Source organism: Anarhichas minor, unplaced genomic scaffold (genome assembly GCF_050575085.1).
Source record: "Anarhichas minor isolate MPS153535 unplaced genomic scaffold, ASM5057508v1 ptg000002l, whole genome shotgun sequence".
Taxonomy (NCBI): domain Eukaryota; kingdom Metazoa; phylum Chordata; class Actinopteri; order Perciformes; family Anarhichadidae; genus Anarhichas; species Anarhichas minor.
Window position 1 is genome coordinate 7,431,452 of NW_027466448.1, and position 24,322 is coordinate 7,455,773.

Consider the following 24,322-nt stretch of genomic DNA (forward strand, 5'->3'; position numbering starts at 1 on the left):
GGATGAATTAGGCGATGCCCATGTGCCTCTTTGAAACTGCCCAAACACGTTTTTTTTGTGAATTGCACCTGGGTTGAAAGAAACCTAGGTGGCCTAGTTAGAGTGGTGCCACGCGAGCAGTTCTTGCTTCTTCTTTTTTAAAGTTCATGATGCAAACTAAAGCCAGCTGCACATATTTGACCATAACTAGAACATCTCAATCCAGAGAGACGCATGCGTCGATGCACTCGGGTTTTAAGGAGGTGTAACATTGGAGTCATTTGACTACATGCTGTGCTGTTTGCCATCCAGTATGTTGACATCCATTTACACAGATCAAATTAGCTGATTGGGAGAAACAGGGTGACAGAGATTAGCTGACAGTGATGTGCATCATCAGCAATACAGGATCTGTGTGTGTGTGTGTGTGTGTGGTCTCTGCCTATATTCTCAATGTTCTCTTGAACTTGCTTTGTGCAGCGGCACATCTAAGTGCAACGACCTGACTGCCCTCCTGTGGCAATAGGAAGTATTGCATAAACATAACCGGGTCTGTTCCCACTTTGACAATCAAATCTAAAGCCAGTCCTACAGTACATCAACAGTGTTGATATGATCCTCATAGACACAGTAAAGGTTTGCAGCAGCAGAAATATTGCATGCGTCTATGGAAAATATGAATAGTAAGGCCTTGGCTTATATGATGGGCTACCACTTGTTTATAAGATTTTTCCATGTCAGTGCTTTTGTTCAGTGAATCTGAATGAGGAATAAAAACGTTTGGATACCACTGGCAGAGAATTTGTCAGGAGAGGAATGATTTTGTTTATTTTCAAAGTAAGCTACAGTTTATTCCCAGCAATCCAAACCATATCTGCTTTTTTTGTAATGTCTTACTCTCCTTTTACCCACAATTAGTGCTGTAGACAAAAATCCCAAAGAGGTCTAAATCAGACAAAAATAATGCATTTTTCAATCGTATAATTCTAGCCAGGGGTTTTGTTTGTGGTTGCATGTGTGTGTGGCTGGATATCCATTTTAACTTGGTGTGGTAATGTCCTCTCCAGTCTCCCTAAATCATGTGTCGACACACATTTGCAATTGGATTTATTATAATACACCTGAATTCACACACTTTCAGCAAAAACTTCAGTTTACTACAGCCGTACAAAATATTTGAAACAAATTCTTAACATCATTTTTTTCTGACGTGGCCCATTTCTAAACTATGTGTACCTGTTAAGTTGTTGGATGCTATATGTATACATGGCGAGGACTCTAATGAAAGAGCCCCCACTCTCTCAGCTGCAGGGCTGCTGACTGCGGGTTGAATTCTGCCACACTGCTCACAGGGAAACAGATGGGTAATAAGGTCACAGCAGACGTACCTCGCACTAGCACAGACAAATTGCAGACGCACCAGCTGTGCTGACTCAGGACAACATTAGACTCAGGGGAATCAAATTAAGATCTCATTTTGTAATAAGGGAAGTTGTTGCTTTGTGAGTTATTTGCCTTCCATTTGGAGGCTGTCAGTGAATGGGAATGTAATGAACAGGCCTCTGAATGTTTGTTTTCTACATAAACAAACTATATTCTGCCAAAGTTGCAAGCCAATGTGGTCTACTGACTTTGGTGAGTCCCTGACTTTCCTACTACTTTTTTTCGTACAGACATGCACACGAGGATTTGTAATTTATACACAATTGTTCTATCCCACTGGATGAACATATAGGCTAGTATGAGCAGTGGTGTTTTTGTTGGAAAACAAGTTAGGACCGGGGCAACAACTACTTTGGACCGTGGATGCTTTGGACGGATGCAAAACCAAAATATTACAGAGTTTGATGTAAATCACTATTTCCTACTTCCCACCAGTTTACAGATGACATACCGGTTCTCCTGCTCCAGTCCCCGTCTGTGTGCGCGCTGCAGTTTGCGTCGATTTCACCGCCCTGCATGGCCTGCTGCTCTCAAATTCTCAAATCCTTTCCAAATGAAATGTGGAAAGTCTGTTCTTGACCAAGTATCTCCTACAGAGCCTCTTAAATCTACACAAAGTATATCTCCGAATAACACGCACAGAAAGCGTCTTCTCTGACATGCTAGTAGTTAGACATGTTTCATCACCACTGCACGTTAAATGTGGTTATTGTTTTTACAACATTTCGCGTCTTGATAAGTAAGCAACTTCTGACAACTTCGAGCAAATGACAAGAGCACTTGGCAAACGGCCAATCAAATGGCAGCGTTCTGCTTTGGGCATGCGCATTGTTGTTTTTACGCGTTCCGGCCGTTTGGCATTGCGCGTGAGGCTACCACATGTTTGGTATGACAAACTATGTGCTCATGGCTGCCTCTCCAGCCAAGTTTATTCAGCCACTGCCAATACATAGTAGATTACTGATAAATAACAGCAGCACCTAAGGAATGTTTTAATGTCATGGTATAATGCAGAATTGTACAGTAATCTTTGATTACTCTGTACCACCAAAACCACACTTTATATTGCTGCCAGCAGGTGTGGCTTTTGAACTCTATTAACAATTGCCATTTCCTTTTTTCTGTTGGTCTTCTGTATGCACAATATAAAGTTGGCATGTATGTGAAAGCCCACCCACTAAGACAAGCAAGCTTTTGCATTCACTTACTTAATAGAATATTCACTTAATTCATAATATGAATGTAAATATATATCTTGTGTATATTCTTCAGAAAATAATTCACTAAAATTCTCATTTGGATGCAGAAATCAAACCAAAATACTTATTTAAACACTCTTTTATTTTACAATAATACTGTCTGTGTTGGACAGGTCATTCAATTATTACATATTTTCAAACAAACAGGCACGTTAACTCCTTTTTTGTGGCTTATTCACCTATATATTTTAAAAACTCTTATTCCGTATCCCTGTAGTGTTGATTCAGAGTAAGCACTGCATTAATTACAACACCTTTCACATTTGGAAAACCAAAACTACACATTTCTTTAATTTCAACCAACATATAAACAGTACAGTACACTACCTTACAGGTTTGGCGAATAAAAGTCTGTGTTCAGTGCATAATGTGCATGGCATGGGAGAAGATACATTCATCACCAGGTTGACCACAGCTGGCCGCTTCACTCCTCTGTGTCGGAGCTGTCTGCTGCGTCGGTGTTGTGGGTCAGCATGTAGTTGTCCATGTCGATGGAGGGGCAGTTGTGGATGGAGTAACGCAGACGCTCAGCGAGGACGGCCTGGCTCGTGTAAGGGGGCAGGCGAAACAGGAAGAAGCAGGTCTGTGCAGTAGGGAGGCCGTTGACGGGCTGAAGGACATGATAGTGGGAAAAAGTTTAGCAGTTTGTACTATTGATATGTTTGCCCTTGTCAACTTGTTATTTTCATTAGCGATGACCTCACCCTATCGACCTTGATGATTTGGAACTTCTGTGTGATATCAGCTGGGTTGGAAGGCAACCTGGACCGGCCAGAGACGAAACGGAGGAAAAGCACTCGCTCCTCATTGGTGAACTCCTCCAGGCTCTGCCAAAACCAGCCAATGAGCTGGTGGCTCTCGGTGATGTCACGGTACCGCACCAGCTTCTTCAGCATCTCAACAGAGACCTCTGGCAGGCCACAGACCAGCTGCTCCAGCTGCTGTGCTGTCAGCAGAGAGAGGAGGGGCACGGGGATGATGGTGGACATGCCCTCTCTGACTGCTGCCACCTGGACACAACAGAACAACGTCAGCTTTGATGCTTCTGAGGACGAGATGAAGGGAACACCAGCAACAACAGCACAACAAACAGTCTGTCTAGTGAGCCATAATGGAAACTGGTGGGCAGACCGGTGCCCACCTGGTGCCCACCACTCAAATACATGAGTTTCAGCTACAGATACAGTAGAGGGAAATACACACTCATTTCATATTGTACAATAAAACGGTGTATGTAGGTCAGGTCTGTTTGGTGAATTTAGATGGTGGAAATTAGTATAATAACTCTTATTTTTTTTTTAAACCAGCCACTGTTGCATATTTTAAAGAAATAATATGCAACGGTTTGCATGCATATATAGGTTATGTGGATGCATTTGAAGAGATCGGCTAAATCCACCAAAATCAATCTCCAACATTTCAAACCTGTGAATCCATTTCATGGAGCCTGTAGTCCAGAGCTCTCTCAACATATTCAGTCCGGTTGGCGTAGGTCAGGGAGATGTTCTGACCTCCAGGAACTACAGGTACCAGCCTTCCATCTGCACTTTGGGCCATAAACAAGTCCAGCGGGATCATCTTTATACAGAGATATTGCAGGAGTGTAAAAAACAAAGTGAGGGGTTGGATTACAGAGAATGAAAAGGTGAACTCAGCAATTAGAGGATGTGCATGGTATCTCACCACATGGAAATTGTCCTCTGTGATTCCACTGTTTTCCAGGTGACGGATGCCGTGCAGGGCGCGGTAGGTGAGCAGGTCCACCTCCTCCAGGTCAGGCTCACCCAGTGGCATCGAGCAGAGCTGTTTCCACACCCAAGGAGCCAGATGTAAGTCCAGAGGTTTCTTGGTGCGAATAGCCACAGCCATGAGGATGCCCAGGAAGCGAAACTGGACCATGTGATCATCTGAGAGAGACGCTGGGTTCAACAGGAACCTATCAGGGTACACAGCCAACGCCAGAAGTAAAGATGATTTTTTTAAAGGTTATGTTAAGTTATGCTTAAAAAGGTACCGTTTTTGTTGGGGTTATTAAAAGATAAGTACAAAATGTGCACCTGTCAGTGTTACTGCCCACATCTGCAAAGCTGTTGGGAGTATGAATCAGAAGATCCACCACGCCAGACTGCAGCTCCTGGTGAAAACATATTTTATATCGTCAATTTAGAAGCAGCAGAGAATATTCCAGGCTTCATTTCTAGCTCGTCTCTGTTGCTCTTAGACCTTCTCTGCGTGGTTTCCGTCCTACCTGGCACATCTCAGTTATGGTGTCATCAAACACTCCCCCGGCATCGTCAGCTCCCTCTCCAACGAGCTTGACCTTCCAGGCCCGTGACGGAAGCCGCAGCTCCGGAGGATTCAGGCTCACCACTTGCTTGGCGATCTGCACAAAGATGGGCTTGCTCGAACGCCCTCTGTGGAGTGTAAGAGAGGGGGGACATCGATCAAAGCTTCGAGGAACAAATACTATCAGATATAAAAGAAATAGAAAACTGCAATATAAAGAACGGACGGAAGTCTTGAAATGCTAATATTCCCGTTGGCCAGTTATTTTGGTCACCTCCTGTTTCTCCACCAGCTGACCCCTGCAGACTGAATATCATGGTCATCCTTACCTTGTGGAAATCCGTTTCACAGTGATCTGTGGCCCATACGTTTTGCCCTGGGTCATTGTCCTGCCAATGGAGCGCACTAGAGGCAGAGTGTTGACCTTGGGTGATAGAAGACCTCTGAGATCACCCCGGATGATGGCTGTCGTCCCTGAACTATAGCGCGACATGAACAGCTGGATAGAGTGCAGGACAGGGAATGAAATAGGAGGAAGCGAATGAGGCATTAAGATGAAAAAAAGACAGCGAGGCACAGAGAAGGCTAACAAGCAGCAAGTGAATAATTATGAGAAAGGGCGGAAAAATTAGATCAGAGATTACCGGATTCTTGGCGTCCAGGTTGAGCAGCCTCCAGGACTTGTACATGAGATCAGAGAAGTGGTAGAGTACCCTGAGGCGCATGCTGAGGACATCAGGGCTGCAGTCTTTCAGAGTGTTGTACTGGGGAGGAACTGACTGGGGAAGGCCTAGCTGGAAACTTCCAGGGCCACCTGGAGATGAAGGTGACAAACGGGGTCCTGAGTGTGTTGCCTTTCATGGATTATAGCTACAAAGAGTATTTGCTTGCACTGCAGGACTGAGTGTGTACCTGAGTTTTTCATTGAGGTAGAGGGGGTTGTCCATGCTGAACTGTGGCAGCGGCCACCGGAGATCTGTCTTATGTTTTTCCCCTGGAGGGTTGTTACGAGCGTGGGCTCTTTCACTGGGTTGGAGTGGCCAAGGCCAAGCTGGAACACACGCATAAAAGTCAACAATTGTGCTTCTGATGTGCAATGAAAGCACACTTCAGATTGTCAAAGTGTATGATTTCATTCCAGAGGATGTTGTTTACCTGTCCCTCACTGTTGCAGCCCCAGGCATAGACGTCTCCAGTGGAGGACAGGGCGAGCACATGTTCACAGCCCACAGCGATGTCTTCTATGAACAGCCCCTCCAGAGACGGCACAAGCTGGGGGCGGGATTTATTCCTCAGCATGGAGTCCGGCAGACCGATCAGACGCTCTAAGTGACGGAAGGAAGCCAAGTAACACACATTGGCATATACAAGTGTGCTCAAATAATAAACCAAGAAACTTGTATATTCATTTCCGCATGCAGCTTTCATCGTGCCAAGTTAAGTTGGTGAATTGATTTAGAAGAGAACATTCCCTCCCTGTCACGCATCAACACTTGAATTTCAGATCAAGTAATTTATACTTAAAAAAAATGCTGCATAGTTATGACATAAATAAGAAACACTGTAGGTGTCTCAAAAGCTAAATGGAGGCACAGTACAACAACACAGTTGCAGAATCCACCTTCACAGTAAAACGTACCTTGTCCAAATGTGTAAACATGTCCATAACAGGCCAACGCCACAGAGAACTGAGTTCCGCAACTGACCTTCTTAATTCCTCTGTTGCAGAGCTGTTCCACTTTCTGAAATTATGAACAGCCAAAAATAATATTTCATCTATACTAAATAAAAGCACTCAATTAAGATAAGTGAATACATACTTAAAGCAATTGGATACAATAGAGGGAATAACAAGCATGACTTTGGTATTCCCCATAACCAGGTAATAGCATACCTGAGGGTAGTATTTCGCTGTAGAGGAACCAGTTCCCAGTTTGCCATAGTCCCCATCTCCAAATGCCCACACAACCATTCCATCGAGGGACAGCACGAGTGTGTGGTTGAGACCGCATGACACCTGAGAGAGGTAATTAAGTTGTCGTGTTATATTTTCCTATTTTACTGTGGATACTGTATAACCATCCGAGTTCAAAACAAACATAGTCCATTTCTCACCTGTCCCACATGATATCCCTCTAGGGCAGCCACCCTTTCAGGCAGCATCTTGTTGGATGTTGACCTTTGACCCAGGCGACCAGATTCACCACTGCCGAAGGTGAACAGCTTCCCGTCTGCTGTTACCACAGCTGAGTGCCGGAAACCACAAGCAAGCTGGGAAGAGGAACAAAAGTCATCAGTTCAGAAAACACAGAGATAAAATGATTTGTCTGTTAAAACTTAAACTTCTTTTAAAACTTTTTTCCTTTCCCGTCGGAGTTCAAAGCAGGTTCATCTCTACCTGAATGACCTCTTCTCCTTGTAAGGCCTCTATCTGTTTAGGTCTCCTCTGCCTTTCACTGTTGCCGTGGCCCAGTTTTCCAAAATCTCCATCGCCCCAACTGAACACCTCCCCAGTCTCAGTCAGGGCCATCGAGTGTCCGTCAGATCCACAGGACGTCACCAGCTGAGTCACCACATACCCTGCCCACAGATTAGAGAGTCAGTACAGCTCAACTTCTAAAGCTGAGAAAAATAAGCTACTACATTAAACTGAAATACTGCAATATGTTGCAATACTGTTCTGTTTTGGATAAAAACATTGTTTGAGGCACACATTTGGATGAATACTGTACCTTGAAAAGCAGAGATGATAGTGGGGACATAGACATCATCAGAATTTCCCTGACCCAGTCGGCCATACTGTCCTTCTCCCACAGCCAATACAGTCCCATTGGACTGGACCAGGAAGGAACAGTTCTGTCCACACACAACCTGAACGACAACACCCGCAAAAGGGAGAGAAAAATTAGAAAACAGTAGAAATCCTGGGCAAAGTCTGTGTCCTGTGTAAAAAAAAAAAAAAAAAGTTGCTACCTGTTGTGTCTGTAACAGAGAGGGTGCAAGAGTAGGCATCATGAGGTTGGTTCCCATTCCTGCCAACTGTCCGTAACGTCCGTTCCCCCACAAGTAGACTTCACTTTTCCCCCCAAGTTGCCAGTCCTAAGAAACACAGCAGGTGAAATAGAAATTACAACATATTAAAAACACTCTCCAGCTAAGATAAAATACGATCTTAATGTGCAGATGAGATGAGAGAGACAGAGAGAACATTTGAAGACATTATCGTGTGTGCTGTGCACCGTTTCAAAACTGTTACCTCTGGTCTGGTGGTGGCCCATGACATCAGCTGTTCATCCATCCTGAAGCTCCACTTACTGTTGTCCTAGTAAACAGAGAAGTCTCTCAATACCTACATTGGGAAACTTGTGTATATTGCAGTCAATTCAGATTCCTGAAACATATCCAACCATTTTCTAAACAAACTATAGCTCAAAGACGACCATCACTCACTAGTGCCTTGCTGATTTCAGTGACATCCACCTCCTGAAACTCAGAGAGATTGAAAGATTCTGGGAAGGCGGTACCGCTGGCAATAGCCTCAGCGCTGCGGACAGTAGTGGCGTAAGTGGCGAGCCAGCTCCACTCTGGCGGGCAGGAGTGGGCATCAGGACTTGTGTGGTGCGGAGGGCGAGGGTAACGGCACAAGTGTTTCTCTAAGGACAACCCAACGCTCAGGGAGGCCAGGCTCTGCAGGAAGGCACTGTGGACCAGCTGGTCACCGGCCGCCACATGGGTCTGCATTAAGAGACGGAATTTAAAATCAGGTCTCAGCCGAGGCCCACAAAACAACACAAAAACAACTTCAAAGCATAGTTGCAGTAATGACCCGCTCGTAGCTGTACTGCTCCTGCAACAACAAGGGCAGCCTCTCCAGAAAGACGGCCAAACAAGGCGCTCGATTTAGACCCAGGATGTTCTGGCTTCTGAGGACCATGCGACAGGAAGCTAGCACGTGATTTTGACTGATCCAGTCAGGGGTGCAGCAGATCAACAAAACATCCTGGAAAAGACACAATGACAACAGAACTGTAAAGTGACACAGGAAAGAGAAAATGTTGCAACTGCAAACATGTTTTTACAACTCCTCTTATTGTAATTAACTGATAAATAACATTGAAGGTAACATTAGTATAGAATAGTATGATGTATGCTAAATATGACGTTAAAGCCAGGAGACTGTTTGAATTAGAATAAAACAGGAAACGAGCCTTGGAAATTAACGTTATGAGTGATCCACATTACCTTTGACCTCCCAAAGCAGGCAGCTACACCCAAATTTGGTATCCAGGTAGTACCGACGACCGAACCCAAACCTGTAACAGTCTGCAGGACTGAACCATCCTGCAAGATGCACAGAGATGCCGGAGGGTTAAAACTCTGAAATGAGACCTCTTGACAGACGTATGTTTGAATAATAGACAATCATGGTTTAGCTGTCTGGTAATGTTGACTGTTAAAGAAAGTAATCTTCGCACTGACTTCAGGTCAAGCAAACAGTGAATGTTGCTTCTGACCTGTAAGGACCAGATGTTGAGCAGTCCCCCGATCCCTCCAGAGACCAGAGCCAGTCCACTGGAGCAAAATGACAGCGACTTCACTGCTGTGATGTGGCCATGAAGCACAAACACACACTTTGCACTCTCCTGCTGTAAAAAGAAACAGAACTGGATGATTATATGAGCTTAAATCAGAGGCGACTGTTGCAAACACCAGCAGTAAAAATCAAACTAAATGAGTGACTGGCACATATAATCCTTATAAGCTTTAATCATACTACAATTTAAGGTTATTTGTAGCACCAGGGCTGCAAAAAAGAAGCTATAATCCAAACTGACCTTGACTTCAGTGCTTTTATCTTGACGCTGGGAGCTGTTCAATATGTTGGGCGAAGATACAAAAGTCCCGCCCTGTGGCAGTGTCCAGACATGCACAGAGCCATTCTGACAACCTCTATAGAAACATGGAGAGAAATAAATGAGAATTTACAACAAACATACCACCATTAATCACCCTGCAACTAGATTTCCACTAATTCCATCTCCTTCTTTGTACTGTAGTGTTGTTAAGTTAAGGGTAATGTTAGAAAAGAAGCACAACATTCGATTAGTTATGTGAACTCACGCAGCCACCATGAGCCTGGGATCAGGTACTCTGCCGGAGAGTGGGCACCATTCGGCGATGTTAACGGTGCTGGAGTGGATGAGGGAGTGGAGGGTCACCCAGTTTTCCCCAGAGCGTCCCAGTATCTTCACTACCTCTGACCTCCCCAAACAGAGCAGCAAGTGTCCTGTGGGGTCCCATTTTAGAGAACCCACACTGTCCTGTGTGTGAAGGAGAGGGGAGTGGTCAATAAGAGGAGAGTGGGAAATGATGTACATTTTATGTCACATATGTCGACTGACATACGAGACAGACAAACCTGAAAGACAGACAGCACGACAGGCTGCTCATTCTCATAGGCCTCAGTTGTGGACAAAAGGATCATTCCATTGGGGTAGCCCACTGCAAAAGGCTGGTCCTCACTGTGCCAGGCGACACACTGGGGAGCTGGGAAAGATGGGAAGAGAAGATCAATCTCTTTGATATGTAGTTTCACATTTTGAGAAATAAACTTGTTCCTGACGAGACTTGAGATGTGAAGATTGATACCACTCGCTTGTCTGTGTAATATTAAGCTACAGCAAGAAGGCAGTTAGCTTAGCATACTGAAAAGAGAAAGAGTGAAAGTAGAGGGAAACAGCTAGCTGTACAAACCTAAATAAAACTCCAGGAAGTCACTGTGTCCAGTCAAAAAATAGTTCCAGCATGTAACTCACTGTGAACCTGCTACTTGATGTTTCTAAATGTCTGTTTGTGTAAACAAACAAAATGTCACGTGTTAATGTGAGCTTTAGACGTGCTGGTTGGTGAAATTGTTTGTATCCTTTGCTTCCAAATTGTATTCTCGGGCTATAGCTTTATATTCACTGTACAGACATGACAGTGGTTTCAATCTCCGAGTAAGAAGCTATAGTTTTAAACAGTAACAGTATGTGTGTGTTTGTGTGTGTAGCAGCCTCCTCACCCTCTTTCCTGTGGCAGCGGGTGAGTTCGGTGCTCGTTACATGCAGGTCTATCTGCTGCATTGTGACCTGCAGCCAGCAGAGAGAGCCATCCAGCCGGGCCACCAGCAGACTCTCTGCGGGTCTGTTCTGACCGGCCGTTGACTGGTCAAGAACCGACAAGCTGAAGGTTTGAGCCCAGCAGAGGGCTGTGACCCGAGACACCTGAGCCTCCACATGACAATGAGATCCTGAAGTAACACAAAAAATAAAAAATATATTGTAGAAAGCACTGTGCTAATTAATGGGCATATTACAACATTTTGTAAATAGTTTAAGCAGAAACATTTCAAGTTACAACCGAAAAAAGTTGAATTACAAACGTGGGGTAAAGCAGGGTCCTGCTTCGATAGTTAAAGTTACGCCACACTAGTGAAGAGACAAAAGTCAGACTTACCCCTGATGTTCATGATGGTGATGTGTTTGTTATCTGGGGCAGCCAAAAGGTTCCCCCCTGTGCTCCAGTATACAGGAGCCATGTGTTGACATCTACCGGGCCTCTCGCTGCTTGATCTGTCCATCTTACTGGAGAGAGAGAGAGAGTCAGAGGAAGGAAAAGTTTACAACTATAAGTCATCCAAGTTCTTCGATAGAATAGCAACATCTCTGCTCTTCAGAAATGTCTTAGCTTGTTGCTTCATCTACAAGAAACAACAAACGTATTATGGATTTGACTAATACTACAGTATTTAATTTAAAAGTGACCTTCAATTCACTGGTATAAATATGAATGGATGCAAAATGTGCATGCCGCTGTAAAATTCTCACTGGACAAAACACTACTGAAAGAAGCAGACCAAACCTGGTAATGCAGGAGAAGGTGGTATGTAATTCCACATTGTTCTGGCTGATGCTCCACAGTTGCACCACCTTGTCCTGAGAGCATGTAGCCAGCAAATTCTGGTCCCTGTTCCAGGAACAGCTAGTCACCTGAACAGATCCGAAATAATAGAAAGCTCCTTTTAAATCTCACCTCTCATGATAGGTTGTGAAATACCAGGCATTTTCCCACTTTTTTACTGAAATGTAACGGATGAAGTTATAATGCGGATGACATTGCGAGTCCCTCACCTTGTTGTAATGTCCTTCCAGCCTCTTGAGAGAACTTTTGCGCAAGTCGCCAGCCAGGTCGCTGTACGTTTGGGGCCGATTAGGACCGTCCCTCCCCGTGGCAGCCAAAGCCTGCACCAGCTGCTTTGCTGCCCACTGGCGGTGTTTACTGGTCAGCCTGGCAGACAGCACACATGCTGCCAATGCATTAGCCAGCTCCAGAGGGCCCACTCTGGCACTCAGGTGGGGTAAAGGTGAGGGAGGCAAGGACGAAGAAGACACCCCTTGGTTTCCTGTGTCTAGTTCACATATGAAGAGGAGAGCTACGATGAATAACAAACTCACAAGATTTCAAACACTGTAAGAAATAATTATACATAACGGCACAACTGCTTCCTCTCACCATTGGCCTCGTGTTCTGTCTTATCTGGGCCGTGGCAGATAGCACCCTTTTCGGTGAGCAGGGACACCAGGTTTTGTGTCACCAGGAATGTGGGAGGCGTCTGCTCATTGAAGTCCTTCTGTTGCTGGGCTTCCTGGGCTGCAGCTGTTTGACTGGTGTTCAGACGACTTCTCTGCTGCGGGTCAGTGATGGCCCCGATGTTCACCCCTGTAGCTGCTGCCATCAGTTCCTACAGTACAGGCAATAATGTGAAAAAGATATTTAAGAACCTCCATTCATTTGCTAACAGTTACATTTGTTCACAATGTATTAATCCTTCGAAAGCCAGGATAATTACATGTTTAAATGGATCTTAATTTCATAATTTATAATAAGTAGGGCTGAACAATAAACCAAATGTATTAACAAAAAATTGTTAAACTGAACCTACAACAACCAGTAATATTTGAGCAGGTTTTCTACCAATAATTAGTTCAGTCTAGAAGTCCACTGAACCATATCTCCCAGCCCTAGTAATTAGCATAATAAAATGTCTATAATAAGTGGATAAACTGAAGAAAACTGACCTGAGTGCATATCTTCACTAGCTGCCTGTAAGCAGTAGGGCTGTGGGACACCACAATGCCGATGGCTGAGGTAAGAAAGCTGAGGCAGGGGGAGTTGTTGCGCTCTGCTGGCTGTCTGTCCACACAGGTGTGAGCCCTGCCCCCTGCTGCTAGAGTCATCAGACGAACCAGGATACGGATATCTGCCAAACCCAAGGACTCTAGTCCGTTAGAGTGGCTGCACACTGATGAACTGGAGAGGAAGATTAAAGAAGACTCTTGAAACCACGTTGAATTGATGGAGGGAAAACAATTTGCTTTAAGGCGATTCTGGTGGAATGTACCTGGAAGCAGTCTGAGACAGTGCTCTCATCACCATGCTGTAAGCTAGCAGAATCTGGGCCGTGGAAGTGACTCTTCTTAAAGCCTTTAGTCTATCATGAGAGTCCCTCAGTGATACTGCCTGCTGTCCAAGGCTCAGAGAGGCCTTGTGCTCAACAAGGGCATTCCCTGGTGAAGAAAAACACATAACAAAAGACATGCTACTTTGGTAAATCGGTGGACGAATACCTTATACATCTCAATAAACTCACACATATCATGTGGGCATGCAGAAAAGTCAGAATAATGGATCACATGGGACAAATGGGAGTACATTGCTGTGTGCTTCAGATGCGCAGCTATGATGAATGAGTGATGAGTCACCATGCTGCAGTGAGTTTGACTGTGGTTGGACAAGCACAGAGGGAATGTGGGTGGGTGTTACAACAAGTGGGCTAAATCTTTCAGCAGAGCTATAGTTACAGAAACATTCACTGCAACATGAACAAGAGGACAGTTAGCTACAGAGTCATATGGCCAGCAATGTGATATTCAGAGGTGTGTGGATGATTGTGATTGGCTCGGTGTCACACTGTCCTAGACTCAGGGCAGACCTGCAGAAAAATCATGCGGAGGCAATGTCGACTGATGCCAAGGTGTGTGTTTTGTTCACATTGAGATCTTTAGGTTGAAGGAAGCTATTTTTCACCACATTTATCATTCAATTCTTTACAGTGTACTTTTCAAAACATCAAGGCCATGCCCCTTTTTGGGGGGATATAAAACTAAGGGTTGTCATTCCAATTTGTTTGGATTATAATTTTGACAAGTTTGTATGTATTTATTTCTTTATTCTATGTATAATAATCATTTTGCATCCTTGTCTGAACCTGAACATTCGCGATATATTAATAATTTAAGGTCGATCGTTCTGCCGTCTTCCCTTTCCAAGTGGATCAATGACCCAACACAGTCGCCAGATATTGCTTATTCGGACATATACATTCTATACAACCTGATAACAGCCAACAGTTTGATCTAGACTAGGTGAGATTAAGTTGGAGACGACAGTCTGATGCTGCTATGCTGTAAGACTTTACTGCAGCAGCCTCCCACTGAAGCCAACTATACATCAGCAGTAACTGTCACCAGCATCATTTAGCAATTTACACTGACAGCTAATATTCACCCTGGATTCTTTTCTCTCCTTATGCGACAGTGCGATCCTTCCTCTAAAAGGGGGCATGGCCTCGGTGAGTGGCGCATGATGACGCAATGCCAGTCTTTTGTCCTTGAAACAGCCCCAGCTCTGCCCTTTAAACAGGATACTGCATGTCTGTTCCCTAATGAACAGGCCTGCATAGAACTGTTTCTTTCTTCAGTACTGCACCATAGATATCCTCACTATCATGCATCATATATCAAAGCACATCATTTTAAATTGTGTCATCTTCAATTCTGTTTTAACTATAAACATTTTTCTGAATTAAATATTTTGAGACACTTTTGAACTCAAAGTGACTAGAATGCATTTGGCAAATGACAGGACTTTGGTCTTTCTCTACCAAAACGTAATACCTTTGGAAGCTGCCGCTCTCGTCGGGTCAGCTGAGCTGTAAACCAGGGCTCCGAGGGGATCCGGCTCAGTGAAGGCAATGGGGTCTGGCACCAGCTTCTTTTCAGTCAGCCCCAGTGGTCTCAGTAAAAGCCCAAAGTCCTCCAGTCCTGTCAGCTTGTCTGCGTAACACTCGTCTCGGTGGCTGATTTCCCAATCATCTGAGCAAACGCAAGCATCATTCATATAATGAAATTAACAGAAGAATTATTTTCAAGATGAAATTGTTCTGTTGTACAACTTTTATTCTGTGACCTTCCCTACCGTCAGACGTGCTGTCCAATTGGCCAATCAAATCAGATGTCAGGCCTTTAATCCTGAAGCAAAAGGAAGACAAATAACATGCTCTATAACCAATCTACTCTAACCAACTGAGTCTATAAAAGCATGAGAACAAGAACCAGTCTGGAGGCATCACTATTGGCTGCATGCATCCATAATTTCCTATATTATCTACTATACCGTTCATATTTAGAGCTTGGATCGCTCAGGTTTGCAGCCAGATACTTTTCCCTGCAGGAGCTGCAGAGGAGGTAGAAGGGGAAGTTGGAGCCACACTCCCCTTTGAACCAGACATCCACGTAGGCCCCGGTGCTGTCGTAACCCTTACGCGCAGCACTCTGACCGCAACCCGGGTGACGCCGCTTTATGTGATTGTTAAACTGCAGGGTAAGGGTGCTGCACAGCTCACACTTCACCATCTGACTGTGTTCTTCTCCAGCCTAAACGTTTCAAACAAACCATGAAACAAAAAAAAGGCCCACAAGCAACACAGTGTTTTGTATATTTTGAATTCAAAGTAATCACAAATGGTATTTTTGTTTCTGTTATGGCATGCAGCCTTGGTGATGACAACATGTGTGTGTGTGTGTGTGTGTGTGTGTGTGTGTGTGTTACCTCCACTATCTGGAGCGCGTCTCTCTCCAAGCTGAAGAATGAAGGGGTGAGCAGATCCTCATAGGTTTCTTCATGGTATGGGTCGTCCATGTAGCCCAACTCGGACTCCTCAGCAGAGTAGGGATGAAACTCCACCTGCTCTGGCCAATCACTGACTGACGTGTGCTGTTGGTACAGCTCCGGGAGGGGGTTGGGTGACGGCAAGTCTGAAAAGATGGTGTTTGCTTCAAATGAAAATGAAAAGAGTTAAATGTATAGTAATTGCGAGGTTGATCACAATAGTTCAATCAGGTAATGGGAGCTCGAAAAGCAGCATGTAGACATTTGTGTTGTTCTTTTTCCCTTTCTGTTTTTTACAATATCTGCTTTTTTTTGTGCACAAATTATTTCTGGGTCGAAGCTGTGACTCTGACCTGCCCTTCGAAAAGAAGTCCTCTGACTTGGGCCTGAGCGTCGCCGGCGTGCTGGAGGAGGCCGGTTCCTAGTGAGGTGGACATCCAAGAAATTCTCCCTCTCTATCCAATCGAGCCCAGGCAACAGACTATAAACAAAACAACATACAGCCCATCATTCTACTGCTTGTATTCATAACAGTGATAATATCATAATGCCAGTGTCAAAGAAATAAAATAAAAACAATGCGAGTATGTTCCTCAAATCCCTGACCTTTCATTGATTTGACTGGTGGGGCGCTCAGGACATTGCACCGTCTCTGGCCCATCTGGCGACGGGGTGTCAGGAGCACCCTCCGGTCTAGCTGACTCAGCTGCCTGCTGCTCCTCCATCAGGGGGTGCTCTAGCATCCAGCTGGCCAACACCTCGATGGTTTGCGAGTCCAAGTCACCTGCTACATCTGGGAGGGACCACAGGGAAGGTGAACTGTCAGAGTTCAAAAAGAAAAGATGGATCATGGAGTGTTGCATCTCTAATTCGTGTTGGACATCACCACCAGATGATCACGCTTCTGTGTGCTGTCTGAGGTCAGACTGGCACATCTGCTCTGATGATACAGAGTGTTTGACAAGGGTTAGTGTGTGAAATGATGAACAAATTAAAGTGAGAGAAGGTCTCGAATTTGATTAATGTGGAGGGTTTGTGATTTAAACATGTTGAAAACATTAAAATGTATAATGATTGATATAAATATATATATATTTTACCTGCCAATAGCACTTTTCAGAATGAGAATTTGTTCACAATGTAGTTAAATCGCAGACTTAGAAGCCGATATATTCTGTGAGCAACATTTTAGTGAAAAGCCTAACTGATTTCCACCATGAGCAACAGCATCATGTTAATCTTTACGACTACAAAAAAGGCTGCGGCGCACAGTGAAGGACAGATGTTAAAACACAGAAAGCACATGAAGCAAAACGATTTTGTGATATCAGACACTCCACAGAGCAGTACCTGCTGCCTCCATGGCCCAGTAGATATGTCTCATAGAGAATCCCATTTCTAGCAACCGACTGGTGACAAACATTTGTGTCCGTTCTGGTGATTGAGGAGAAAAGAAAAAGTACACAAAAAACAGAAAACAAAAACAAGCCCACGGCTACATTTTGAAATGTTCATACTGTGCATGAAGACTGTCGTGAAATAGTCAGAATGAAAGAAATATTTTCGCATTTTGTTTTATTTTTTCCCCCCCCTCAGTTTATGCTCTGCTTCATTAGTTTAAAGACTTACAACAAGCAGCAAAAGTAAGCCAACATAACTGATGATGAAAAAAAAAAATTGTGCCATTTATGCGCGTGAGGGCACAAACTGTGTCACGCATGCATTTGATAATATAAATATCATATCTGTGCAATAGCAAAGCAAAACACGTGCCGTGTTGAGACATAGAGCAGGACATAAAAAGACCATGCAAGAGACAGACAGATCCCACCGAGTAATCATAATACCCCTTAGTTTTACAATAACTGAATTTTTTCAAATCATATCAGTAGCGTGTTTGAATATAAGGGAAAAAGGTTGTTTTTTAAAATCAACTGACCTGCAGGACCGCAAGGATTAGCAGAGCTATTCTCTTTAACACAGTATGTCGTTGGTCACTCATTTTTCAAATTCGATTTCTTTGTATTGATGTCCGACAGATTATCTCTGCGCTTGTTCTTACCCAGGCTGCTTCTGGCCTGTGTGCTGCAGGGACCTGGTTCCATGAAGCTAGTCTGCTGCTCTGTGAAGGCGTCACAAGAAGCAGAGCTGGCCAGGCTGAAGCACGGGTGCAGCACGGGGGGAGCGCTAACCAGGCCGGTAAGCGTGGGGAAACGAGTTAAGACCATGTGCCTGGAGGGGGAGTCAAGATACAGTATATACAGTAGTAACACAGTGCACGTGGTGCTATACTGCCACTTTTCAGACCTGACCTGACATTTGAAATGTAATGTTTCCGAAGGAATAAGGTGAGATGCCTACAAATCACAATGAACCAAGCATGCATCCCTGTATATCAAATATTGAAATGCTCAAGTCCGGTATTTGCTTTATGAGAGACTTCTCACTATCTCTGGGCTATTCTTGTCAAAACTCTCCTCACTGGACGGCTTTGATTTGATTTTCTGTTTGATCATATAGCACTCAGGCTGTTTGTTTGCCACTTGAAAGCATGACTAACACCGACACTGACTCAGCTGGCCGGGTTAATAGAACAACAAGCAGGCAGAGCTGCAGCTGAGGTTAAAGACAGTGCAGGCAGAATCCTAACTCTCTCTTTTTCATATACATCCTAACTCACCCACTCCCTGGACTTCAGAAAAGCTGCTGCTGCCAAAAGATACAGGTCTGTAGCAATCAGTAACAACACGAGAATGGAAGATAACTTTGGTTGCTGTGTTTGTGTCTATTCAGCAATGTTCAGTACGAATTACTCAACCAACAGTTACATCAAATGAAAATCATTCATGGTTAATCCATTCTATACTCACTGGAGGAGGCTGATGGGAAAGAAGGGGTTGAAATTATCAAGGCCATCTGCCTGCAGGTTTGTTGGCAGAGAGGATGCCAAGTCGGTGTTAGAGGACGAGGCAGAGGCTCTGTTTGATTGGCCAAAGATGGCGGTGCCTTCTGAACCCGCGCTGTACAAGGACACAGAGCTGGAGGACTTGGAAATGGGCTGAGAGGACAAGTGGTGGCCTGATTCTGCAAGGAGGAGAGGGAGGCCAGATCACACCCAATAATTGACAGAAAACTAACTGGCAAGTCTGACAGTTAATTATTCCAGCTTCTGCAACACAGAACTAACGAACTAAAATAACAAGTGTCTTAAATATAATCCATAAATCTAGATACCTTTGTGTTCTTTGTCCTCCTGCAGTCTGCTAAGGGCTCCTTTATAGATCATGACCTGAGCCCTTTCCAGGTCGACCAGAGACACGCTCTGTTTGATGGGACAGGGCCTGACTGCCCACTTCACCATGCTCTGCACCACATACTGAAGCACTGATCTCAGCTCAGCACTCTCATCCCACTGGTTGCTGCTGACCTTGGCTTGATCAAGGTTTGAGCTGGAAAGGGGACTCATTGAAGAGGAAGGGTCATGTTTAGGCACTAGGAGCAAATCGGATAGCTTCTCACAACTAAAAATGACAGTCAGGGATTTCAAAGCTCCAATGAGTAGGTATGAGACTCTAACTGCTCTCAGTTCATGTGCAAAGGCATCCACTTTGGAGGTCTGAGATGTTTGGGGAGGTTGGGGTGGACAGGTCAACTCCTGATGGTCAACAGTCTTTGTGGCATCTTTGGTTGTGGACGGTGACGGGAAGGGGTCTGTCTCGACCGCCTCACTTTCTCTCATGTTCTCCTCTGAGTATTTCCTTTTGGAGGCTGGGTAAGCCCCCTGCCATCCCTGCTCCTCCAGCAGCCCCATCAAATAAATCAGGTCTAACAATACCGTCGGTTTGAGGCCTCCGAGCGGGGTGACATCGCAGCGGGATATGTCACAGGGCTCCAGTGAGACGATTGGCGTGTCGCTGGGTGACCAAGAATTCATGGAGCTTAGTTATTGGGAAGGATGGGAAGAACCCACAGATATAGCATGGAGTGACACCAGGACGGATTCAACAGGGGTTAATGGGTTTAAGAATGAAGAGGAAGAAGCAAAAAGAAAGTGAGATCAGGGGGGTTAATGAGGAAAATAAAGTAAGATGTTAGACAGATTGCTTGGAGGAAAATTAAACACTGACAGAAAATAATTATACAGAGTAATAAGAAACATGCTGAAAGGACAAAGACAAGAAAAATATAAGAATTGTTTAATGGAAGTTAATGAGAAATATCATTTGAGAAACATATGCAATGACATGTCGTGTCATAAAGTAGGGGGCGTATGAATATATATTTGTAATACCTGACAGAGAGGTCTGCCTCCTCCCACTGGAGCTTGGCTAGAGAGCTTCCTTCTTTCAGGACTCCCAGCAGAATGGCCGTGCGCCCACTAGGCTTGTGCAGGCACAGACCTCCAGCCCGGAGACCGCTGTCCACTCCTCCGATCAGGGCCAGGACCGGCCACACTTCAGTGCAAAGAGCAGCCAGCTTGGCCTCCGACAGGCACCGACGATGTCCCAACAAATCCCCTGTGTCATCTCCAGCAACGTCTCGGTCTCTTTCATTCCCTTCCTTCTCAGGGTGTGTGGGACTGACGCCTGAATGTCAGACAGCGAGTAAAAAACAAAGAGCTGAAAATAGATGACGATATAAAGGTTTCCTGTGCTAGCAAAGTGTTTAAAAAAGTAGAGCAAGGTCTATTAAAGAGCAGTCTAAACGGGCCTGTAAGTGACCACTGCCGAAGCTGTGTCTGACCTGGATTGAAGTCATCCTCTTTGAGCAGGGGACCGATGAGCTCCAGGTGGGTGTGGATGTACTGGTTGATGTGCGAGGCCCACTGGTCGCACTGATGGAGCCTACGGAGGAGCTGCACTGTTGACTCCAGCAGCACCGTGGTCCGAGGGCTGCAGAGAGGCTCCCCGGGCAGAAGGTTACTGGGCATGCCTCGCATCTTGAGGTCACGCAGTGCCACCTGTGAGAAATACAGAGGCACAATTCTGTAACATGTACCCATTGTTTCCTCGCATTCACTCTGCCTTCATTTCACTGTATGAAGGGCCAGCTGTCTGTGCTCCTCTAATCTAGTTCTAAAATGACTAATGCCTGCCTACACAGAATTAAAAGATGGGGGACAAAAGTGCCACTTGGCCTATTGAGTAAGTGCCTATAGTATGCACAGTATATCAAGTACCTTCTCTCCGGGATTACTGCTGTAGAACAACACACAAGGATACAGCTCGGAGGCGACCACACCTTCAAATGCCAACTTTGGTTCCTAGCAGAAAAACACAAAAAACGCAGAGATTGCAAAAAACTACAACCCACATCAGTCAACAAGAGTAAAAGCCCTGAATACTGATTGTGAATATTTGGTCAGACCTTGTCATTCTTAGCAAATGATATGGTGTGAGCCTCCATGTCCAGGATGCAGGTGACCGTGTCACCTTGGGTAAAGGAGGGAAGTGTGCGGACCAGTTCCCCTCCATGGTACAGGTTGCCACTATAGGCCCGATACAGCCACATGTCAGTGGTGGTGTGGTGGTTGTGATCTCTGACTGGCCAGCGTGAAACGCCAATACATGTGGCCTCATTGCCTCTGTTCTCTTTGGTAATATAGAACTGAGGAGAGAAGTATTGATCAGTTTGTTAAACATGTTCTCCGTGCACATTTCAGTGGTACAATCTGGACAACAATAACTGTATCAGCGTTTTCATTCTTTATGTATATATATCAGTTCCTTACCTTCCAAATGAAACAGCCAGCTGTGATGGCAGTGGTTGCCAGGCCGTACCCTTTGCCTCCCGAGCCGTGGGTGAGGATGTTCCCGCTCTCCAAAGAACAGCAGATTATCTTGTGTGGGTCGAAGGAAAAATCTCCAATGGGAATACATTCATCATAGCTGCCAGGGTTCTGCAAAACATGAGTTGGAAAACAACTGGTTAACAACCAATGTGCAATACCAAAGCAACACAATATGACAACCTGGGCTGCACGGTGAAGGCGGGTCCTGGTTGGATCCAGGCCCCCTTCACACCCTTCTGAGTGGAGTTTGCATGTTCTCCCCTCGTCAGTGTGGGCTTCCCAAAGACATGCGACTTAGGTTAATCGTTAATAGTATTATATAGTGTTCTTATTGTAAGAATGTCTAAGGAGCTGACAGCGTTGTAATACTGCTGTATTACCCGCTTTTCTTTTTCAGCCGTCTCCTCGTGGTTCTTCTCAGCCAGTGGTTCCTTCCACATATAAACAGACAAGAGCTGAAAGAGTTGTTTAACAATCTACAAGAGAATGGAGAAAAACTACTTCATTATTACATTCACATTTTCAAACTCACAATTGTTGATTGTCTTCATTAGCTACTTCACTTGCATGTTGCATTTAACATTTTAACATCATACCTGTTGAATTTGAACCGGTTCAGAACAAGCAGGTAACAATCTTTCTAAAACATGGAACGCCAGGAGCTTAGTGCGGAGGTTCTGGAAGCACGAGGATCCTGAAGAGCGGACGGTGGAAATAAACAGGGAATTAAACTGTTCTGCACTTTAAAATCACATCAATGCTGTTTTTTTATTTAAATCGTCTTACCTGAAGAGCACTTGTGTGAAATAATGGCCATGATTGGATCAATCCATTTGACAAAAGTAGAAAGTCTTTTCATTACTCTTAATGACAGCACACGCCTCAGAAACACCAAGAAATCTGCAAGCTGAGATTCAACCACTTTGCTGCTTTCCACTCCTAAAACAACAAAAACTATTTTCAATGAGGCTTCACAAATGCATAATTTGTCCTGAATAACAACAGACTTCATTGTGTGGTGCTATTTGTAAAAAAAATATACATATATTTCAATATTTCAAAGTTTAAAATAGCTTAATGTGCAACACCAGTTAGATTTGTGCTCTTGCTGCAGGAGTCCAGATCTGCCCTCTCAGCAGTTCCTCTCTCTGCTGTCTGCTGCTGGTGGAAAGTATACAGGATATTTTGGAGCTGCTCACACAGCACTTCCATTAGAGCATGGGATACATCCATAGGCAGCAAATCCTCACAGGAGCTGAGAACACAGGACAATTTGTTTCGCATGGAACACTAAAGTGTACTTTCAGTTTTGAGTCAATGAAAGTAACAGTAAGATAAGTAATGAACACTTGTTGTTGCAGCTGTTTGCAGTCTCTTCATTCTCACCTTGCAGCCACAGTCAATATCTGAAGCAGACGGGCACAAGCTAGTCTAACAGCCCCACTGAGCAGCAGGGATCCAGATTTGGAGGCTGCAAACCAGCCCTGGTTCATCAGTGCACAGCTGTTGTTGGTCAGCATGCAAAGGATCTCCAGGATGCCACATTTGATGACCAACACCAGGTCCACTGGTTGGTAGCGGACATTCAGTGCAAACATTGTGGCCAGGAGAAGGTGCTGGCAGGAACCTGGTTATGACAGAGACAACATCTCAACCACATGCAAAATTAAATTTAAAAAAACTGCTGCAGCATGGAGTTGTGCAGGGCAGTATATGCAACATACATGAACACTTAAACACACAACCCACATAAGTCTAACATAGTCCGCTATACCCACACAGAACCCTCTCACCTTTAAAGGGAAATCACATCCACAACAGTCATAACTCTCACAATAAACAGAGCAAACGAAATTTAATAAAATAGAACGAAACAAAACTCTGTTTCCATCCGGAAGGAGAGCACTCAGTGGAACAAAATCAAACGAACAGAACAGACTAAATACAATGAAACGAGATCCCTGAGGAGGTTCATGCCAAGACAACAAAGTCCGAAGGACATACAGCCATACACAAGACATCCCATTCTTAAACAAACAAAAACAGCTTAGTTATTTATCTTTAAAGAATATCATTTTCTAGTTGTTTTTTAAGGCGTTTTCCGCATTGAATTAAGTGCTGGGCCTATTAAATGACCTAGTGTAACCTGAGTGGTAGTATGAGAGTGTCTGTCATTGAAATATGAAATCTTTGAGTGTAAGCTTTTAGGCGTGGCCAAAGTAAGTATATCTGTTTGCAACTTTAAGCCATGAGAGAGCATCGTGCACGCCCTCGGCCCTCGTCCAGGATGAAGTGTGAAACGGTAGACAATAATGAAATCCCTGAAAGTAATTAATGAACAAACCTGGATGTTCTCGCTCCAACAGGACCCTCTGCTTGAGGACCCGCACCACCTGCTGGTAGAATGTGTGGGCTGCAGATTGCAGCTCTCTTTGCGTATCCATAGAAGCTGAACGCGTACCAGACTGGATTAAGAAAAGAGGAATTGGAGATTAATTCATACAATATTCAGTGATTCTCCTCAGTCCATCTGGCTTGAATTAAATATTGATTGTTTCTTTCTTCCCAGCTT

General features: G+C 44.5%; 1 protein-coding gene across 15 annotated transcripts in view; it reads right to left on the reverse strand.

The window, feature by feature from the left end:
* Positions 1-2,744: 2,744 nt before the first annotated feature.
* The window catches only part of LOC142946412 (putative E3 ubiquitin-protein ligase HERC1), a 36,071-nt gene continuing 14,493 nt past the window's right edge, over positions 2,745-24,322 (reverse strand). For 4 of the 15 annotated variants that reach the window (XM_076087647.1, XM_076087686.1, XM_076087666.1 and 1 more), the window contains exons 29-80: positions 24,095-24,215; positions 23,137-23,377; positions 22,839-23,005; positions 22,537-22,689; positions 22,347-22,444; positions 22,131-22,226; positions 21,691-21,858; positions 21,327-21,566; positions 21,139-21,222; positions 20,703-20,919; positions 20,251-20,545; positions 19,194-19,897; positions 18,830-19,043; positions 18,022-18,191; positions 17,310-17,393; positions 16,566-16,752; positions 16,313-16,440; positions 15,900-16,123; positions 15,465-15,724; positions 15,267-15,319; positions 14,966-15,163; positions 13,411-13,576; positions 13,088-13,319; positions 12,522-12,750; positions 12,140-12,441; positions 11,871-11,998; positions 11,466-11,593; positions 11,032-11,259; positions 10,387-10,514; positions 10,089-10,288; positions 9,803-9,917; positions 9,482-9,613; positions 9,210-9,308; positions 8,794-8,967; positions 8,418-8,702; positions 8,224-8,289; positions 7,941-8,066; positions 7,700-7,838; positions 7,366-7,547; positions 7,083-7,238; positions 6,862-6,984; positions 6,607-6,709; positions 6,123-6,292; positions 5,880-6,018; positions 5,612-5,781; positions 5,297-5,466; positions 4,930-5,095; positions 4,739-4,815; positions 4,365-4,617; positions 4,107-4,259; positions 3,386-3,691; positions 2,745-3,291 (exon numbers count right to left, since the gene is read on the reverse strand). In XM_076087647.1, coding sequence (XP_075943762.1) covers positions 3,106-3,291; positions 3,386-3,691; positions 4,107-4,259; positions 4,365-4,617; positions 4,739-4,815; positions 4,930-5,095; positions 5,297-5,466; positions 5,612-5,781; positions 5,880-6,018; positions 6,123-6,292; positions 6,607-6,709; positions 6,862-6,984; positions 7,083-7,238; positions 7,366-7,547; positions 7,700-7,838; positions 7,941-8,066; positions 8,224-8,289; positions 8,418-8,702; positions 8,794-8,967; positions 9,210-9,308; positions 9,482-9,613; positions 9,803-9,917; positions 10,089-10,288; positions 10,387-10,514; positions 11,032-11,259; positions 11,466-11,593; positions 11,871-11,998; positions 12,140-12,441; positions 12,522-12,750; positions 13,088-13,319; positions 13,411-13,576; positions 14,966-15,163; positions 15,267-15,319; positions 15,465-15,724; positions 15,900-16,123; positions 16,313-16,440; positions 16,566-16,752; positions 17,310-17,393; positions 18,022-18,191; positions 18,830-19,043; positions 19,194-19,897; positions 20,251-20,545; positions 20,703-20,919; positions 21,139-21,222; positions 21,327-21,566; positions 21,691-21,858; positions 22,131-22,226; positions 22,347-22,444; positions 22,537-22,689; positions 22,839-23,005; positions 23,137-23,377; positions 24,095-24,215 — 9,333 coding nt within the window. In that variant the 3' untranslated portion in view covers positions 2,745-3,105. Of the gene's footprint in view, positions 3,292-3,385; positions 3,692-4,106; positions 4,260-4,364; positions 4,618-4,738; positions 4,816-4,929; positions 5,096-5,296; positions 5,467-5,611; positions 5,782-5,879; positions 6,019-6,122; positions 6,293-6,606; positions 6,710-6,861; positions 6,985-7,082; positions 7,239-7,365; positions 7,548-7,699; positions 7,839-7,940; positions 8,067-8,223; positions 8,290-8,417; positions 8,703-8,793; positions 8,968-9,209; positions 9,309-9,481; positions 9,614-9,802; positions 9,918-10,088; positions 10,289-10,386; positions 10,515-11,031; positions 11,260-11,465; positions 11,594-11,870; positions 11,999-12,139; positions 12,442-12,521; positions 12,751-13,087; positions 13,320-13,410; positions 13,577-14,965; positions 15,164-15,266; positions 15,320-15,464; positions 15,725-15,899; positions 16,124-16,312; positions 16,441-16,565; positions 16,779-17,309; positions 17,394-18,021; positions 18,192-18,639; positions 18,687-18,829; positions 19,044-19,193; positions 19,898-20,250; positions 20,546-20,702; positions 20,920-21,138; positions 21,223-21,326; positions 21,567-21,690; positions 21,859-22,130; positions 22,227-22,346; positions 22,445-22,536; positions 22,690-22,838; positions 23,006-23,136; positions 23,378-24,094; positions 24,216-24,322 lie in introns of those variants that run through there. The other 11 variants (XM_076087701.1, XM_076087718.1, XM_076087676.1 and 8 more) reach the window with 11 other exon arrangements.